A 12,618-nucleotide genomic window follows, 5' to 3' on the forward strand; every position below is an offset into this window, starting at 1 on the left:
GATCTGTATCTGTTTTCTTGTGTTGTAAGATCGCAGTTCCACAGTCGTGACATGCCCCTGCCTCTGTTACTCCGCGTCCATTGTCCTGTCAGACCTTTAAAGTGAGAATTGATACTTGCCTGTCAGTGGAAAGGGAGTCACTGAAAAGTTTTCACTGTGTGTGTGTGAGCTGTGTGACAGAGCTGGTCCAGCCCTGTCTTCCAATGAGAGGGAAGGCCTCTGTGGCCTCTCCCCGCCCACGAGGGGAGTGAGGCGGAGGAGACAGAGCAGAGAGTTCCACTGGAGGCAGAAAATACTTTGATTTTCGTCCGCGTTTTCTCTTAAAAGACGGCCGTCATGATCACATCAAAACTTCCCATCGATCTATTTTTAAAACGGAAATGTCTACCGTCAAGCCCGACAGCCTCGTTTTAACACCACTATGGATACGTTACGGTGAAAGAAGAAGTTAAAAACTTCCCCATTCTCCGATCCTCGGAGCGCAGCACAATGGACTCCAGACAGAGGAAGCGCTCCGGAGGAGGGAGGCTGTGGGAGCTCTGCTTTTATTTGGCTTGCCTCTCCAGTGCGTCCGCTCAGCTCAGCTATTCTGTGTCGGAGGAACTAAACCCGGGCTCTGTCGTTGGGAATATCGCGAAAGATTTGAGCCTCACTGCTCAGGGGATTGTTCAGAGGAGGCTGCGGGTGGTCTCGGAATCCACGACTCAGTATTTTGAGGTAAAGCAGGCGACCGGAGATTTGGTCATTAAACAAAAAATTGACAGAGAGCAAATGTGCGAATTAAGCTCAGCATGTTCACTACACCTCCAAGTCCTTCTGGAGAATCCTTTAGACATTCATCGCGTCGTGGTGGACATCCTGGACGTGAATGACAACGCGCCGCAGTTTTCAACCAGCAACATTTCCCTGGAGATATCAGAGGCGGCCGCGCCGGGAACACGGTTCCGTTTGGAGAGCGCGCACGACCCAGACGTGGGGACCAACTCGTTACGCACGTATCATCTCGCATCAAATGACTTCTTTGTTTTGAATGTGGAAACTAAAAGTGATGGCAGCAAGTTTCCAGAGCTCGTGGTGGATAAAGCTTTGGACAGGGAGACGCAGGCCTCGTTTCGCCTGTTGCTCACTGCTGTAGATGGGGGTCAGCCGGAGAAATCTGGCTCGACACTCCTGCTCATTAAAGTTCTGGATGTAAATGACAACGCGCCCGTCTTTGACGAGCCGGTTAAGAAAGTTAGACTATTAGAAAATGTTGCACGGGGCACTTTAGTAACGAAACTGAACGCGACTGACGCGGATTCAGGTAACAACGGGGACATATCCTTCTTGTTTAGTAAATACACACCGGAACGCGTTCTGAACCTTTTCAGTGTGGACTCTAAGAGCGGGGAGATCCGCGTAAAGGGTGATGTGGATTATGAGAAAGCCGCTGCATACCATATCACAGTGCAGGCCAGAGATGGCGGCTCTCCCGCTATGGAGGGCTCCTGTAACGTCATCGTGGACATCGTTGATGTGAATGACAACGCTCCAGAGGTGACACTGACGTCACTGACCAGTTCTATCAGCGAGGACTCAGCACCAGAGACTATAATAGCGCTCTTAAGTGCACGGGACCTGGACTCCGGTGAGAATGGGAAGGTTACATTAACTGTCCAACCAGGTTTGCCATTCAAACTTAATTCAGCTTTTGGCATGCATTACAGCCTCACCACTGCTGGAAAGCTGGACCGTGAGACTGTCCCAGAGTACACAGTGGTCATCAAGGCCACTGATGCTGGATCCCCTCCCCTTTCATCACAAACCACCTTTGTGGTGAAGCTCTCTGATGTAAATGACAACGCCCCCACCTTCTCTCAGCCCTCTTACTCTGTGGACATCCCAGAGAACAATGCTCTCAGTGCCCCCATCGCTGCTGTTTCAGCCACCGACCCAGACCTCGGTGACAACGCTCGCATATCCTACTCAATCCTTCCCGGCATGGTTCAGGGCTCACCCATCTCTTCTTATGTCTACATTAACCCAGAGAGCGGCCACATCTACAGCATGCGCTCTCTGGATCATGAACAGCTTAATGCTTTCCGTATTGAGGTGCAGGCCCGGGATGGAGGTGTGCCCTCACGGACAGCCAACGTCACTGTGCACGTGTTTGTGGTGGATGTGAATGACAATGCACCAGTGATTGTACACCCTTCCTACCCAAAAGACAAAAGATTACAACTCACTGTGCCCCCCTCTGCCGGCCCAGGGCACCTCATAAATAAACTTGTTGGGGTGGATGCAGACAGTGGGCACAATGCGTGGTTGTTTTACTCCATCGCCCCTGGACCAAATGCTGGCATGTTTCGTATTGGGGCGCACACCGGTGAGCTCCGCACGGCCCGCAAGTGGGCCGAGGAGGAAGGGGGGTCAACTTATGACATCATGGTCATCATTCAGGACAACGGTGACCCGCCAAAGTCCAGTTCTGTGAACATTACAGTAACCGTGGATGAGAAGGGCACGGCCAACGATGCTCCAGCAAGTCCTCGCCACACACCCTTCTACCACCGCGCTGGGATGTCAGACATCACCCTGTACCTCATCATCTCTCTAGCTTGTGTGTCGGCTGTGTCCTTCATCACCTTTGCCGTCCTCATGGTACGCTGCCTCAGGCACCGTGGCCCAGGGCTTGGAGGCTCTGACTGCTGCTGCTATGGTCGCCACAGGTCCAGCCGCTACCATCAGAGACCCAGCAAGGACCTGCACCTGCAGCTCAATACTGATGGACCCATACGCTATATGGAGGTTGTTGGAGGCCCCCAGGAGCCGCACACACGCACCTATAGGCCCTGCTACTCCACCATATCCAGCCGGAGTGACTTTGTATTTATGAAGACACCCATGCTGAGTCACAACAACACACTCAACATGACACTCAGCAGGAAGCACCTTATGAACTCAACCATTGAGGTGAGGGATTAAATGGGAGAGCAAGCATGGCATGGGTGAAAATATGCCAATATTATACAGGTGTTTCAGTATCTATAGATGGGTTTGAGAGATGTTTCAACGCGTGTTGTTCTCGTATTTAATGTATATCTACATGATGAATGGGTAAAACTGAACTCTTGATTCTTGACAGTAGAGTGGTAGCCTAGACTCTCTGTAGCTGAAGCTCTTTGAGCTTTGTTGTCCTACCAGACAGGTTTGATCTTAATATTTAATCTGACCCCAGGCTAGGAAATGTGGTCACTATCTCTGACTTCCAGTAACTAGACTGGCAGAGAGGATCTGTTCCTAATGGATAAGAAAGATGCAGATAAAGAGAAAGTCAGGCAGAGTGAAGGTAGTTGAAGATAGCAGCAGAAATGGCAAAGGAAGGGGAAAGGGGGAAACATAAGTGCTCCTAACAGATGGAGAGGAGGAGACGAGCAGATGAAAATAGGTTCTGCAGTGTTGGCTCAGTGGAATGGTTGGGAGACGGGGGAATAGGATGACAGAGGGAGAGAAGGGGGGTGAAGGAGAGGAAAAGGGCCAAGGAAAGAAAACGGTAAGAGGGGTGGGGAGGAAAGAGTCAAAGAATAAAGCAGTAGCTGAAAAACAGGAATTCAGGGGGTCAGTGGCCTGACCCCTGACTTCCTGTTGTCCTCTGAACTTTTGGTTATTGGTTCCAGGACATCACATAACTGAGGCTCACTCAGTTCTGTCCAGACATTTTTAATTTCCATTCTTTAGTCCTTGGTCAGAAATGCCACAGTTTTTGTTTTTCGTGTTTTCAGAATGGGGTGTAAGGAAAACGGTAAATAGTGTCATGTTTAATGTGGAATAGATAGAAGATGTTTGGCAATAACTATTTATTCTCCGCTCAACAGAATGTTTAAGCTTGTGTCTGTTTAATATCCATAAGATTCTCTCTGGTTTCTGTATTACAAAGTCTCCCTTTGCTGAATTAGGTTGTCCCTGAGGTCAGCATGCAGGGTACCATCTGTCTCCCTGCTCTGGTGACACGTGTGCAATGAGGACAACAGAGGAAAAGAGATAGAGGGATGGACAAAGGGAAAGGAAGGATGGCTTTACGCACGTGTGCCACAGCGACAGACTGCACAGGCTATAATAGCTTCAGAGTAGCAGCCATTACTGTGGGTGTTTATATGCTTGCGTGTGAGATTGTGCGCACAAGGAGCCTGCAGTAGTGTGTAATTTTAGCAGGACCCCGGGGGCTTAGGGCAACAATTGTATGTCACTTCCCACTCCCCTTCTTTGTATCCTCTATTCATTTGCAGTGTGCTGTTTTGGCACACTTCATTTAAAAAGGTGCTAACACAGAAAGTTTGGGGGAAAAAATTACATTGAAGGTTTTTTTTTCCCTGATATATTGGCAGCTGAATGAAGGGGCTTATTTGCTTCAAAGTGGCCTGCAGCATGTAAATCTTTGCATTAAAAAATAAATATTCCAATGATGAAGGGGGCCTTCCAGGTTACCTCCTGATGTCATTAGTTTCACTCACTTACTGAGTTGCCTGTTATCACGTATCTCTTCAATTCTTGTTGTTATTCCCATCTCTATATGTGCACAATCAGATATTTAAAGCAGGATATGAATATTCCCATGACTATGTTCTGGGAGTCAATGAGGTTTGGCACGTGCCCTAAGTTAGGCCGAGTGTTTTGTAAATATCGTTTTTAATGAATGATAAAGCTGCACATACAACAAACTGGCTCATGCGGTTCAGGAAAACTGTCCTCAGGGGTTTTGTCAGTTGAGTCATGATGTTTGTTTAAGGGAGAGGAATATTAAAATCAAGCACCGCACATTGTGCTCCGTCTCAGTCTATAGTGATTTAACAGTGCAATGGATCCCACATTTAAGTGATTATATATCCTATTTTTCTATGTTTTTCTACTAGCATAGATATTGCTTTGCACTCAAGAAGGTATCTGGGATGAGGAAATGTATGCCTGTATGCTGAAGGGCTTATGGAGTGGTGTGTATGCGTGTGTGTATGCTGAAGGTTATCAGAGCAACAGAACAGATACGACTTTCTCCTGTCAGGCAGACCACCAGCTGTGGTTCAGCCACAGCTCTTTTTACACCAACACAATTTGCGTGTGTGTCAGGAAACTGAATCTCCCACAAACAGTACCAGATGGACCTGCGTGTGTGAAGGAGGTGTTTGCATGTGTTGCATTTTTTCCACCCCAGACAGAGTGAGAGAAAAGGATGAGATTGCATTGTTCTTCTTTCAAACACCATAACAGCATATATATCACGATAGAGAAGTGATTAAGCAGTAAACCAGATATTTATAGCAAGGTTCACATTCACATGTTTTCAAACATGCTGGATGAAGTACAGATGTGCCAATGTGCAGTCCAGATAAATCCAGTTCTCGCATCATGAACATCCATCTCATGTCTTTAGGTGATAGTACTTCAACTGACAGACATTGTGTTGTGGTAGCTAAGGAGCTCAGTCAGGTTGTAACTCACCGGAGGAACTCTCAAAGCTCTTTGGTTCAACTTACAGATGTAAGGGAAGCAGACTGACGGTGTTTAAAGCTTCCATGCTGGCATGAAAGTCTTTCAACTGGATGAGAATTCAGGCCCACAGAACTGTAATCCCTTCATGACTCTCCGCTGGCCTAGTCTCCCTGAATGCTCTGTTTGACCTTCTCTCTCGAGCTCCTGGCTTTAAATTTAATTTGACTCAAAAAAAAGTTGCAAAACATATGTAAAAAAAAAACAAAAAAAACAAGCACATCTAAAGTTGCTTAGTTTATTGGAGCAAAAGTCAATTAGATTTTTATTCCTGCCTGCATGTCATTAAACTGGGCTTGGGGTTTGTTTTCCCTGGTAACTGTTGTTGTCTAAACCCTCTTAACTTGTGAATTCAGCAACAATTAACTGTTTGTGGTTCGGTTGAGTGAAAGGATGAAGACTGTCTTCCCGAGCAGAGGAGAGTTGTTTTCTTATACATATTACCAGTCTTCTGCAGGATAACAGTACGCTAGCAGTCCGGCATAGTCTGTTACCCCTCATTCCACATGCCTGCAGTGGGATCTGACCTTGGACATGACGAGTGTGTGTCTGTGTGTGCTGTGTGGTGAGAACGAGTCACACAGCTGGAATGTCGGGCCTCTCAGTGGATGTTTGCATGCACTCAGTGCCGATCTTTTTCTCTCCCTACCAAAGCTCAGACAGACGCGTGTGCCCACGCACATACGCTCGTCTCCGGGTCCATTTTTAGATAAACATGGACGAGGCTCTCCTCTGAAGCAGGGTCCTCAGCCATTATGGTTTTATGTTGAAACGATGACAATTTGTTATCTCTGGGAGTGTTTTATTGACGACGCTGAAGCTGAATCCAGTGAGAGATATTTTCTCTCAACTGTACATGTGTCATAGAGTTGTTCAGTATCATATTGTGTTATTGAACAAACATCACTTTGTTATCATTCACACCCCCTCTCATGCTTTGTAGTGTCCTTCACAGGTCCTTAGTAGACCAGACAATACACCACGGTCCTTTCTTTCACTCGCCTGTTTAAGTTACTGTTGATATCCCTGTCATTCTCTTGTCATGCCATGGCAGTCACTTGTTTTGTCTGCATGGATACTGAACACTATTTCACTTTTTCTTTCCAACAAGTCCGCTGCATTTGCTCCTTATTTACCCGTATTCCAATAGATGCTCCAGTACTGTTGTTTCTGTGTAGGTATGTTTTTAGGGATTTTCTCTTTCTGTTTTTCACTCCCGCTTGCTCGCTTCTCTCCGTCATTCCCTCGGGTAGAACAGCTCTTTTAATAATGCAGCACATCATCCTGCTGGCCTCTCTCTCCGGGGAGCTCTTGTGTCGATTAGGCGGCAGAATCTGGAGCCAGGCCAAGAGGTCTATTCACTGCATCACTGCACAACAAGAGAGCCTGAGAGAGAGGGAAAGAGCTAGGGAGATGGGAAAGACATGATGGCATGGCTAGTGCGGTCGAGATGGACGAGAGTGCAATGGGCTTGAAGACATTAATAGAGAGAGTAGCAGGGACACGTAGAGATGAGAGAGGCTTTTATCACTGCAGAGCCACAGTAGCCTTATCTCCATTATGTTTCGGTATTAAAATAACAAACATTATCTTGCAAGAACTCTCTCTACCCTGTGCATCCATTAAAAAGATTTTTTTTTAAAGATTATCTGCCCATCAAACAGTCTTGTTTCACAGATATTGGGTACTACCATAGTAGTGTTTTGCCAGACCTGTTAAATACTGTATTTTGGACTTATGTTTGTGTGGTCATCCTTCTGTTTGATCTTCTGGATGCATTGCTGCATTTTCAGGGCTTATTACACTTTCAGTTCAATTATGTGATCATACAGTGCTCTCTTTGATATTATGTCTCCTTTGTTTTTAGCTTTGAGTCCCATTTTATAAGCAAAGCCCCAGTTTGTTTCTGTGTGTGCGTGTGTGCACTCCTCTGCAGCATTTTATGCTCCACAGCTTTGGGAACAACATGGATGCCTGAGCATACAGATATTTGCTGCCATCTGTAACCCTTTGTTGAGCCTCATTTGAAAAACTGAAACAGCTTTCTCAATCAGACACAAAGACATACACCGTCACACACACACACACACACACACACACACACACCAGCAACAAAGCAACACCTTTTTAACCCAGAGACGTCTCGCTGTTGTTGCAATGAAGCATACAATTCATGCTGCATCTTCTGTTCTCTTCACAGCAAAAGCCCCCCAACAATGACTGGCGCTTCACACAGGGACAGAGACCTGGACCTAGCGGGTGAGTAAACTGAGACACACACACACTCAGACAAATGTGCGGTAATGTGAAGGATGTGTTGTTGTGCTGCACAAGGCGAGCTTAGCGTGAAGACAGAGGGAGTGATGAAGGATGAGGAATAATAAAAGAGGGGGATGGTGGGTAGTGAGTGCTGTAACCATAAGAACTGGCTGCCTGCAGAGTCCTGATTGTAACATATATCATGACACCAAAGTCCCAATGCAACCGTCCGATTCTGACTTTGAATTGCATTGACGATGACCTAACGGTTGCATGTTACTGCGTGAATCTGCTCAGTGAACGCAGGTTCTTGATTCACACTCCTGACTGAGCATCTCTGCCTGCTTCCAAGCTGCTTTATAAAATGGCTGCTGCAGCTTCCACTCCCCCTCCCCCTCCTGCTCCTCTCCTCTCTGCGCTCTCTGAGCCTGTGCGCCATCACTCAGTACTACTGATGAGGGACGGTGACCAGAGCTAGTGGGGGGATGGGACAGTGTATTTGCTCTCTCTTCATTTGAGAAGTCGTACTAACCGCTTGCTTGAAATGTAGTTTTTGACACTAGTGACGCCTCGGATAAATGACATTAGATGAATTGCGTTTCTCCTCTTCAGTTGTGTGTTTCAGTGTGCTTTCGGGTTGACGGTCGATGATTGCTATTTGCCCATATCGTGTGGGCTAAAATGGGGCGCGTGTAGCAACAGTTTTCACAACAATGATTGCACAACACATTCTATGAGTCAAGGTTTCTCCCTGCAACAGACTGGGGCACAACGCTCTGTTGAGCCAAAAGAAACGTTAGACACACACAAACACACGTCACTGTCGTTATAGAACACCACTGGGTTTTTTGGATACACTGCACATAATTCACGTTAGCTGTGGAGAAAAAGAAAACTAACCCCCCCATCTCTGGTATTTTAAATGGATATGACAGCCTCCGCATATTTTCCACTGAGATCTAGAGCACAATATCACAGCATTTTCCTTTTCCTTACTCCAACTTTCAGTAAAATACCCGATGGTTCTTTCAGACTGTATAACTTGTTGTGTTTTTAGCCCCCACATGCCATACGGTACACACATACGATGGACGCCGAAGAGTGGGACAAGGTACTAATTTAGACGTAGATGCTATATGGTCACTCTCTGTCCTTCGCAGCCGATCAGTGTTCAGTTGTCCACTCACTGTTTGGTGGAAGAGGGGCCTGATCACAGATCAGTGAATAAGGGCAGAGAGTGCCTAAATCTTTTAGTTAGTGCACTGCAGTTGAGTGCTGTGCTGTGTGTAGATGTATCTAACCCATAGCTTCTGTTAATCTCCCTAAAAGTTTGATGGGGTTTGTCGATCGATGTGCACATAGGCCACAATGCCTGCTGTGGCGTAGAAAAGGATTGTGATACTTTTGAGTTTGCGTGCAGTGTTTTGTAGATTTGTTATGCCTTGTGTGTGTGCTATACATATAGTCATTATAGTCTGAGAGCCCTTGTTTTCTCTCCTAGAAGATTGGCTTACCGTACAGTGTCGCCTTTGATGTATGTCTGTGATAGTTGGAGCTCAACATCACCACATGTGGCTTTTTCATGTGATTTATCCACTGAACGCCTACGAGAAAGAGACAATGCAGACAGCTGCCTCATGATTGATGCCTTTAACGCCTGTTAGAGGTTTGAAAGTTCCTCTGTGAAATAAACAGCTCCACATTAAACTCCTGTGGTCAACCTGCAGATGAGCCAGATGCCAGCATGTACACCATGTGACTGGGCTGAATGGGCTTCTGTTAAAGTTTCGAGTTAATGTCTCGAGAGCCATCCTTCGAGACGAAGCATGTCATCTAAGTTTGCAAAAATTATAGCCCTGTCCGGCCAACCAAGGACATCCTTCTGGACCACAGCTCACTATCTTGCCCACAGGAAGTGATAATCCTGACCGCAGGAAGCGCTTAACACAACCTCCAGGATGTGATAAGTACAGAGAGGTGCTAATTTAGCACAAATTAAGCATTCCCTTTATCTTAAGTGGTGTAAAGTGGCACAAAATGGCTGCCGTAGCTTCGCAGACGGAGTTCTTACTCAGCCTGTTTCTCATTGGCTGCCTGGCACAGGACATACGTGTTTCTCTCCCTCAGTCTCTGCCTGGCACTGAGCTGAAAACCACTTCAGAGTTTTGGCAGTGAGATCTGGCAACCTGCTCTAAAACAAATCCCTGTTTTTATTCCTTTTTCACTTTTTCCCGTTGTGTCCTTCACTTTCTCTGAAGTCCCTGGAGCAGACCAATTTGTCCAAGAGTTTGTTGGGTTTTTTTTGTTAGTTTTGTTAGTTGAAAAGACAGTGTTCCTCTTTTCATCCAATGGACAGTATTTAATACACTATCTATACACATACAGTTCTGCTTTCCTGATACAGGACTACAGCCTATATTTGTCACAAAGTAAGACCTGAAACCTTTGTGTCCTTTTAATCCCTGTTGTGTGATTTATTGTCCGCTTTGGAGCTGTGCACTCCACCAGGACCTTTGACCCATGTCCCTGAGGGCTATAATGATGATCTACGAAATGCCCTCAGGTGATTTATTACCCAAAACAATCAAATAAGCAACTTATTGCACAGTGTTTTTGCTCCTGAACAACTCTAGAAGCAGCATTCATAAAGGTTTTATAGGATTTTTTGTGACTTCTGCTGGGCTTCTAATGAAGTGAAGTGGCATTATTAGCTTTTGTTCTGACAGAGTAACTTGAAGATAACAAAGTGCAGTACTGTTAAAAATCCAAAAATGCAGGTTTATTAGCACTTTGAGAACAGAAGCAGAGCCGGGATTAAAGCGTTGTGACCTAGTTGTCAGCTGAAGTGCTCGTGTTGGTGGGAATGGAAATTGGTAGGTGAGCATAATAGATCGCAGGTCTGCTTTCTCCCCTGTTACCCCCACATGCAAATTGCCGACTTTAAGTAAACAAGCCTTTGAAGGTGAAGCTTTCCCAGATGGAAATGTTCAGCGCTCACTGAGCACTGCATGTGTGACTATGCAGACAACTATTTCCTTTAAAGGTGGGATCATTAAATATTTAATCAGATTTACCAGACGGCGCAGTTCTCATGGTCATATTGGAGAGTGTGAAAGCTGCACAACGTTTACTGTGTGTGTGAATGCGCAAGCACGTCTGCTACTGTGTGTCTGTGTGCAGACACAATTTGTATATGCCTTAACAAGAGAGTGTTTAAGAGTGCCAGTTTGTTTCCCACACACCCTGTTTTGTACACTGTACATCCTCCTTGTGATCTCTGCTGAGGCCTCCTCAGGCTGTGTACTTCACCATCAGCTGCTTTGCCTTTACATCATAACCACCAACTGTCACACCAGTGGGCTAAACACACACACACACACACACACAGGAGTGGACGAACCACCATTTATTTACAGTTGTTCTTGTTTCGCCACAGGGCAACTGGAGGACCTGAGGTTGCCATGGGAACTGGCCCCTGGCCCCAACCCCCAACTGAGGCTGAGCAGCTCCAAGCCCTGATGGCTGCAGCTAACGGTGAGTCCAATACCTCCTCATCTTATTCCTCCCTTCTATCAGTTCATCTTCTCTTTCCCAAATCAATTTCTTCCTCTTCATATGCTCAGCAAGGGTGCGTGGGCAGGGTTGGCTTATTTAGGCTCCTGTTTGGTTGGAGGGTGACCAGCCAGACTGGCTCATTGATGAAGTTCTCCGAGTCCGCATTGATATTTCCATGTCGTGGTTCAGTGCTAATAAAGCCAGACAGTGGACGTGACAACCTGCAGTTCCACAGATAAACAGTGCAACTGATGTGTTGAATGAACAACATGACATAAATGCATGTTTCCACTGTACACACTAATCACATGCATCGTGTTTTATCATAAGCAGAAGGACATAGAGCTACATCACTGTTATGTAATATACAACCTGCGGGCTCATACTCAAACATTCACGAATTCCACTACGTATCCACTGCCCTATTTCTCTGTCCCTGCAGCGACTGCCTAACCAGCACTGAAGGGACACACAGTCATTCATCTTTGGGCTGTTACTATGGAAGCCTTAGTAATTACCTGGAAAAATACACAGTTGACCCTGAAAGCAGGATGAGCAACACAAAACGTCATGACAGTCAAATGCAAACACAGCAATGATGGAGGGACAAACTCAACAAGATTTATTGCCTCATAGACTCAAGTCATTGTTTCCACTGTTATTTTAACCACTGACACATCACATCTCTCCTCCCTCTCGACACACACACACACACACCCCCCCCCCCCTCTTGGACACTGCACCGGACGTGGTGAAATTTTTCCATCGGAGTGAGAAAAGGCTCTGTCTGGGGCTTAGCGGTAACCTGCATGTCAGCACAAAGTTAGATAGAGGGAACATTTACTGCCATCAGGAAGGAAAGTGCAAAGTTTTTATCACATGCACAATCAGTGCATGTGATAAAAACTGAAGGTCGTCTCTCCTCTACACTTAATGTCATAGTGTTGATAAGTACAGCGCAGGAGCCATCAATTAATAAAGCACTGCGTGAGAGCAGAGAGAGTTTTTAGAAACTGTAGCTTTCAGTCTCTGCTTTTGGCTTTGGAGACCAGTGCAGTCAGAATGACAGCTCTCTCGTGCTCATGTGTGTTTGTATGGGCTGAGAGGAACTACAGGATGGGGGAGGGAGCGTTTGTGTCTCTGGCTCTGCAATGCAGGGGCTGTGGGAGAATTATGAGCTGAGCAGCTACGTCATGCGCACACACTCACTCAGAGCAGGCGTGATACAAAACCAGAAACACAGAGGAGTATGCTGTGGAGACGGTTTCATCGTTCCTCTTAGAA

The 12,618-nt window shown here is 46.1% G+C and overlaps 1 protein-coding gene across 8 annotated transcripts in view; it reads left to right on the plus strand.

Moving 5' to 3' along the window:
* Window positions 1–12,618, plus strand: part of LOC121611202 (protocadherin gamma-C5-like) — a 214,934-nt gene that overhangs the window by 199,711 nt on the left and 2,605 nt on the right. For 6 of the 8 annotated variants that reach the window (XM_041943635.1, XM_041943638.1, XM_041943637.1 and 3 more), the window contains exons 2-3: window positions 7,721–7,779; window positions 11,216–11,313. In XM_041943635.1, coding sequence (XP_041799569.1) covers window positions 7,721–7,779; window positions 11,216–11,313 — 157 coding nt within the window. Of the gene's footprint in view, window positions 1–239; window positions 2,953–7,720; window positions 7,780–11,215; window positions 11,314–12,618 lie in introns of those variants that run through there. The other 2 variants (XM_041943632.1, XM_041943633.1) reach the window with 2 other exon arrangements.

This window comes from Chelmon rostratus, chromosome 9 (assembly GCF_017976325.1).
Source record: "Chelmon rostratus isolate fCheRos1 chromosome 9, fCheRos1.pri, whole genome shotgun sequence".
NCBI lineage: Eukaryota > Metazoa > Chordata > Actinopteri > Chaetodontiformes > Chaetodontidae > Chelmon > Chelmon rostratus.